Below are 7938 nucleotides of genomic sequence, written 5' to 3' on the forward strand. Positions count from 1 at the left end.
AATTTAATTAGAAGAGAGAGAGAGAAGTCCTTTGGGCCACTTACCTGACAGCCTACCTGTCGCCCCACTACTGTGCTAGGCCCAGCCCACCTGGCAGCCCAGCCACTTGGCCGGCCACCGAGGGCAGGGGCGTCTTCTTCCTCCTGCCAGAAGGCAGAGGAGAAGACAGCCACGGCGCCGCGGCGTGCCACGCCGGCAGCTGCCTGCCTGGCTGCCCCCTCGTCGCCCTGGACTCCCTCTGCGATGCCACGCTACCCCCCTGGACCCCCTTGATGCTCTCGCACTCTCCCTCTCCCTCGTCCCCTTCTCCGTCTCTCTCTCACGCACGCGACCGAACGCAGCCGTCGCCGCTGACGAGCTGCCCCACGGCCACAGCCATCTTTGAGCCTCTCCGATGCGCCCCCGAGCTCCGCCTGGTGCCCCTCTTCCTCCTCGCCAAACCACGCAAGCCGAGGATCACCATGCCGTCGTCTTCGAGCTCGTCACCACCGCTTCTGCTCGCTGGACTTCGCCGGTCAATTCGCCGCCTCCGACGCTTCCCCGAGCACGCTGGCCATCCCTACGTCACGACAGTGAGCCCCCGAGTCGTTTCCCCCTTTTCCCTGGTCGTTTTTGACCTCTAGGCCATAGCCCCATCTTGGCCGAGAACTCCACGCCGCCGGCGATGTCGCCGCCGTGGCCACAACCACCGCAGCTCGTGTTCGAGCACACCATCGTGCTTAGCACGATCCCATGAGCCCGCGGACAACCGTAGCGCCCCCTCCTGTGCTCTGTAGCGCTATCCCGAGGATGCCCGAGCTGCTGCCGCCGTTGAACCTCGTCGCCGGCCACTTTTCCGGCCACCCCAGCTCCTACCACCACCCCTAATGGATGCGCCTCACTCTCAGTAACCCGTAGGTGCAACCCACGGATCGAATGGTGCCCTGTAGAGCATTTCCGAGCCGCCCCGCCATCTCTGTCGTCGCCGGCGGCTAAACGCCGGCGACCCCTGACCCGTTGACCGGCATGGGTTGACCCCACTGCCCGGTTTGACCTCCCCCTCTCTCTCACTGACTTATGGGCCCCGCCTGACTAATTACTCTAGTTAGCGCTAATTAGCTAGTTAGGTTAGTTACTACAGTCGCCGACCAGTGGGCCGAGGCTAGTTAGTTAGGGCTAGCTAACTTAGTTAGTTGACTGGGTTACTGACCAGTGGGTCCCACTTGTCAGGTTTGACCTGGTCGACGCCTTTGACCTGCTGACATCACCTTGACATCATGCTGACATAGTAATACATTTTCTAGATTTAGTTTAAATTATAGTAATTCAGAAAATTCCAGAAAATAGCCAAAATGTCTAAAATTCATAGAAAATTATCTATAACTCAGAATGAAATAAATTATATATGAAAAATTATCAGAAAAATTCAAGGAATCCATCTGTACCATTTTCATGCATGTTAGAACAACTTAAGGCCACTGTTTAGGACAAATCAAATGAATGGTATTTAAATAACCGCATGTGGAGTTTGAATTTGAACTCTGGGTTCAAACCAACTTCATTTAATTGTGTTGCTAGTTGCATTAGCTCAATCAACAGCATATTGCCATGTCATTGTCATGCATCATGTTGTGCATTGCATTGATTGTATTCCTTCTTTGTTGCCGGTGGTTGTCCCCTCTCGATAGACATTGTACCGACGCTGTGATCGTTGACACTGATGAAGACCCAATGATATCTTCAGAAGTGCCAGGCAAGCAAAACCCCCTTGTTCATTCTGATACAACCCCACTCTCTCGCTCCTGCTCTCTTTTACTGCATTAGGACAACAACGATTCATCTGTTACTTATTGCGGTAGCTGAACCCCTTATCCTCTGCATGACCTATCATTGCCACAGTAAATAGATGAAACCCACTAGCATGAGTAGGAGTTGTTTGAGCCCTGATGTGCCTACTCATTCATGCTTGTTTGTCATGCCTGCTATTACATAGAGTTGCGTCAGGTCTGATTCATCGGGAATGAATCGGTGGTGTGTGATCATGTCCTACCGTGTGTGAGCTAAGTGTGTGAATACGTTTTTGGTAAAGGTAGCGGTGAGAGGCCATGTAGGAGTACATGGTGGGTTGTCTCATCGTAGTCGTCCTCAGGAACTGAGTTCTGTGTCTGTGATCCATGAACAGCTACTACCACTCATTGGGATCCTTAATTGACCCTCTCGGCTTCTTAATCACCCTAGTACTCTGTCCAGGAGTTGCAACTAGTTTCTGGTGTTTGTAGGTTATGTGTTGGCGGCCGTGCGTAGCGCTGACCCTAGGGATGGGCTATGTTGCGGTAGATACACCGTGGCACGGTGTACCGGGCGCCCGTTTGGTGTCTAGGGAACCCTGTTCACATCGTTCGGGGCCGTATGTGGAAACCTCGGCCGGACTCCCTACGGATGGAACCTGGATAGGCGATAAACCTGGACTAGAGACTTAAGTGTTTAGGTAGGCCGTGGCCGACACCCTCGCCAGGCTTCCGCTTGAAGGTTGCTGACATACATGACGTGTATATGGTGGTAAGTGGTGGGAGCGTGTGTGAAGAAGTACACCCCTGCAGGGTTATCATTATCTATTCGAATAGCCGGATTCCTCGGATATGGAAACTTGGACCCCTTGCATAGTTCATAGACAAGTGAAAGTGGATACTCTAAAACTCGCAAGATAAGTGTGACTGCTATGGATGCCCTTCTCGTATGGAGACGGGAGCAGTTCCATAGTGGTGTATTGAATGGTGAATATGTGGACTCGTGTGCGCCAGCCCAAAGAGTTGATTGCAGTCGTAGTTCAGGTTAGCCACCGAGTTAAAGCTGGCTTGCTGCAGTTAAACTCCACCACCCCCTTTGTTGATACCGATGCATATGTAGTTAGTTCTGATGTAAGTCTTGCTGAGTACAATTGTACTCACGTTTTCTTAATTTATGTTTTTGCAGAGAGGCTTCAGTCTCGCTAGTAGTTCCGCGTGGACTTCGACGTTTAGCTTGATACCTCAGCTACGATCTTGTGCCCTTGGCAAGATCTGATAGATAGTCAGGCTTCTTAGCCTTTTTCATTTGTAGATGTCTGTACTCAGACATGTTAAGCTTCCGCATGTGCTTTGCATTGTATGCTATGATTGTTGGGTCATGAGACCCATGTTTGTAATATCTCGCTCCTCGGAGCCTAATGAATAAATACTTGAGTTGTAGAGTTATGTTGTGATGCCATGTTATATTTACACATATCGAGCATATTGTGTGTATGATTGAAATGCTTGGTATGTGTGGGATCCGATAATCTAGTTGTTTATCCTTGGCAGCCTCTCTTATGGGGAAATGTAGTCTAGTGCTTCCATGAGCCATAGTAGTCCGCTACAGCCCGGTTCACCGGAGTCCTGCTAGCCCAACACTACTGCTCAGGACACTTGACTGGCCGGCATGTGTTTCACTTTGTTCCTGTGTCTGTCCCTTCGAGGAAATGTCACGCGGCGACATCCGGAGTCCTGCCTAGCCTGCTACAGCCTGGGTTCCCGGAGTCCTGTTAGCCCAGTGCTACAGCCCGGATTCACACGCCGCTGACCGACATGCTCGATGTGATTCATGTATGCCTGTCCCCATAGGTTAGTGCCACTTTGGGTTCACGACTAGCCATGTCGGCCCGGGTTCTCTGTCATATGGATGCTAGCGACACTATCATATACATGCTCGATGTGACTTGGAATCGGGGTCCTGACACCCTGGGTGGTTTTGTTAATTCTTAACAACATATAGCTCATTGAGCTAATGCTATTTGAAGATAAATATTTTAGGAAAGCTCAATGATTGGCATGGCATGGGTTAGAAAGTGGACCCCCTCAAAATGCTAAGTACAAAATATTGGCTCAAGCTCAAGCACAAGACTCTACATTTCATTTTAGTGATCCAAGATCACATTGAGTCCATAGGAAAAGCCAATACTATTAAAAGGGGATGAGGTGTTGCTTAATGAGTTACTTGCTCAAAATGCTTAGTGATATGCTCCAAAAACCCTCAACTACTTTCTCATATCCATATATGTTCCAAACCAAAAGTCAAACTCGGCCCCACCAAAATCTTCTATCCGGCGCCACCGAGTTCATGTGACATAGCCACTACCAGAAACCCTAATCAATTCGGTCTCACCGATAGGGATCTCGGTCTCACCGAGATGGGATTGCAAACTCTCTGTTTCCCTTCGTAACATTTCGGTCCAACCAAAATCAGTGATAGGTCCCACCGAGATTGCAATGCAAACTCTCCGTTTCCCCTTCATAACGTTTCGGTCTAACCGAGATGAGCGAATCAGTCCCACCGAGTTTGCCTGGCCAACTCTCTGTTTGTCTATTACCAAAATCGGTCCCACCGAGTTTGTGTAATCGGTCTCACCGAGATTACGTTTTGCCCTAACCCTAATGGAATCGGTCCCACCGAGTTGACATGTCGGTCCCATCGAAAACCCTAACAGTCACACTATGAACTAAATCGGTCTGACCGAGTTGTATGATTCGGTTCCACCGAGTTTGGTGATTTGTGTGTAACGGTTAGATTTTTTGTGGAGGCTATTTATACCCCTCCACCCACTCTTCATTTGAGGAGAGAGCCATCAGAATATGCCTACACTTCCAACATACATTTTCTGAGAGAGAACCACCGACACTTGTGTTGAGGTCAAGATATTCCATTCCAGCCACATATATCTTGATCTCTAGCCTTCCTCAAGTTGCTTTCCACTCAAATCATCTTTCTACCAAATCCAATTCTATGAGAGAGAGTTGAGTGTTGAGGAGACTATCATTTGAAGCACAAGAGCAAGGAGTTCATCATCAACACACCATCTATTACCTTTTGAAGAGTGGTGTCTCCTAGATTGGTTAGGTGTCACGAGTCTCCTTCAAGATTGTGGAGTTGAACCAAGGAGTTTGTTAGGGCAAGGAGATCACCTACTTCGTGAAGGTCTACCCTAGTGAGGCAAGTCCTTCGTGGGCGATGGCCATGGTGGGATAGACAAGGTTGCTTCTTCGTGGACCCTTCGTGGGTGGAGCCCTACATGGACTCGCGCAACCGTTACCCTTCGCGGGCTGAAGTCTCCATCAACGTGGATGTACGATAGCATCACCTATCGGAACCACGTCAAAATTTCCGTGTCTACATTACGTTTGCTTCCTCCAAACTCCTCCCTTTACCTTCATATGCAATTGTTTTACATTCCGCTGCTATACTCTTAGAATCGCTTGTGTAGGTTGATTACTTGTTTGTGCTAAGTTGCTAAAATCTGCCAAGACTTAAAATTGGGAAAAGGCTATATTTTTATTTTGTCAAGTAGTCTAATCACCCCCTCTAGACATACGTTCGATCTTATAAAATGAGCAAAAGAATCTAAAAGAAGCAGCTCAGACATTTGGTCGAATAGATAAGGGGTGAGGTGTACTTCTGGAGTAGGACGTACTAGTGTGGCCGCAGTGTCCGAGGTAGCAAGGATGGTGGGGAGGAGTTTGGACGGCATGGAGCTAGGGTGAGGTGGCAGTGGCAGAGTCGGGGAAGGAGTGGCGCGGGTGAGGCAGAAGAGGGGAAGAAGGTAGGCCGAGCGAGGACTGGGGACGATTTTGAGAGATTTTGAATGGATCTGGCCCGCCGAAGCCAACATGACTAATGCGTCCGGACGTGTTCGGATCATCCCGTATTGTCTCATATATGGGCTGGATACAATCGATGTCGGATAGCCCATATATATAAGATGGAATTTAGAAGTCCAGTTACACAATTTTTTATTCAACGGTGTTCGGAATGTCCAGCCCGACATTTAGAGGGAGGAACGAAGTCCTATTATAGATGCTCATGTTCCAGCCAGAATGCCGATGAAGGAGATTATTCCGCTGTTGGGATTTTGTGGGGTGTTATTTCCAAGGAAAGAATAGCGCGCTGCAGTAAAATAGTGTCGGCCTTCGAATACACTATTAATGTGTTATATCGCGCTATAGCGTGTCATTAGCGAGACGTTGTACATCTATCTATTTAACAAGACAAATTTTAATAGGCTAGCTAGTACTAGTATTTTTCTTGCTTCTCACCTGCTACAGACTTTTCATTCCCTCGGCTTTCTAATCGAACTTGATGGCACATGCGCGCGGACAAGTAGTTCTGCACGGCCGTTGCCTGGGCAAGATTCTCGTGTGCGGCCGCCGCCACGATCGGTACGCACCATTAACCTTACTCATACTGCACTGCGGCTCATTTCATTGCGTCGCACAGCATCGCCTCGTAGCGCACATTCCCGCTACTCCACGCCCAGAGAATAACATAACCTCCCCGGCAACCACCGATCGGTACGCACCGTCAGACCAGCTCATCTCCAGCCGGCCACCCCCTAACCCCACCCCACGTCGGCCTCCCTATATCACCCAACACTGCCCGCCCTGTAACGATCACACGCACTACCACCACTCCTCTCTCCTGCAACCTCCGTTCTTCAGAGCAGCACCAGCCAGAGCCACAAGCAATGGCGGCGAGGAGCGGCATTGTCGTCGTCGCGGCGGCGCTCTTGGCCCTGGTGGCGGTGTCGCAGGCGCAGGCGCCGGGCCCCTCGGCGACGCCGGCCGGCCCGCCGAACGTGACGGCCATCCTGGTGAAGGGCGGGCAGTACACGACCTTCATGCGGCTGATGAAGGAGACGCAGCAGGACACGCAGCTCAACAGCCAGCTCAACAACTCCTTCAACGGCAACGGCTACACCGTGTTCGCGCCCACCGACAACGCCTTCAACAACCTCAAGCCCGGCACGCTCAACAGCCTCACCCAGCAGCAGCAGGTGTCGCTCGTCCAGGCCCACATCCTGCCCCAGTACTACACCATGGAGTCCTTCCAGACGGCCAGCAACCCCGTCCGCACCCAGGCCTCCGGCGAGAAGGAGCCCATCACCGTCAACATCGTCGCCACCAACAACCAGGTCAACGTCACCACCGGCCTCGTCGAGGTCGCCGTCAACAACGCGCTCAGCGCCGTCAAGCCGCTCGCCGTCTACTCGGTCGACAAGGTGCTCCTGCCCGAGGCGCTGTTCGGGGCCAAGGCGCCGGCGCCGGCGCCCACCGCCTCCAAGGGGGGCAAGACCAAGAAGGGTGAGGCCGCCTCCGGGCCGGCCGGGTCAGACGACGAAGCCACGCCCACGGGCGCCGCGGGCGCCAAGGCCGTCGGTTGGGGCGTGGCTGGCATGGCCGCTCTTCTTGGCTACCTCTTGTGAGATGGGGTAGCTTGGGATGATCGCACTACGACCAGGACGCCATGGTCATAAATCAATGTGCATAGACTCGATGGGTTTCCTTGTCTTTGGTGTTTCTTTCCTTTCTTCCACCCTGTTCAAATTCCTTTGTTCCATTCTTGTTCTTGCCTTGTTGGCGGTTTGTTAAGATTGAGTTATGTGATTGAATTTATGTGTTTGAGGCAAGAATGTTAATAACGACGCAGTGCATTTTGAGTACCCGGTAGTGCGATTGAAAGACACGGTCCCATTGCGATTTGAGTGTGTGCCCTTTTTTATCACATCATTGTGGTGCCCGGCAAAAGACTGCCGTGTGTCGGTGCTTTACTCACGTTAGTTGAGCTGATAATAATCAGAGCTAGCTGGTACTAAATCAGGATAAGATTTTAGCAGCCCCATTGATCTGGAAGTGTTCTCTGGTCAAAATGGGATGATAGTACACGTCTAGTTTTCGGTTTTGGATTTATCAAGAGATGGATGGGTAATCATGGAGTTGGTGCAAGTGTGGAACAGAGTGGCGGAGCAGGGAGGAGCCAATGCACGAGCACGTGGTGCCACGCCCATCCGGTGATGAGTGAGTCGATTCTATTGCATAGTGGTAGTGGTACTGCATTGTACGAATACTATACACCCTATGTGCGTGCATCAGTGCATGGAGCGGCAGCGATGCA

At 51.0% G+C, this 7938-nt stretch overlaps 1 protein-coding gene across 1 annotated transcript; it reads left to right on the forward strand.

The window, feature by feature from the left end:
- The first annotated feature begins 6425 nt into the window (after nucleotides 1–6425).
- Nucleotides 6426–7486, forward strand: LOC119268632 (fasciclin-like arabinogalactan protein 11). Its single transcript, XM_037550299.1, has one exon. The coding sequence runs from the start codon at nucleotides 6512–6514 to the stop codon at nucleotides 7247–7249; it is 738 nt and encodes a 245-aa protein (XP_037406196.1). The 5' UTR covers nucleotides 6426–6511; the 3' UTR covers nucleotides 7250–7486.
- The last annotated feature ends 452 nt before the right edge of the window (nucleotides 7487–7938 follow it).

Source organism: Triticum dicoccoides, chromosome 3A (assembly GCF_002162155.2).
Source record: "Triticum dicoccoides isolate Atlit2015 ecotype Zavitan chromosome 3A, WEW_v2.0, whole genome shotgun sequence".
NCBI lineage: Eukaryota > Viridiplantae > Streptophyta > Magnoliopsida > Poales > Poaceae > Triticum > Triticum dicoccoides.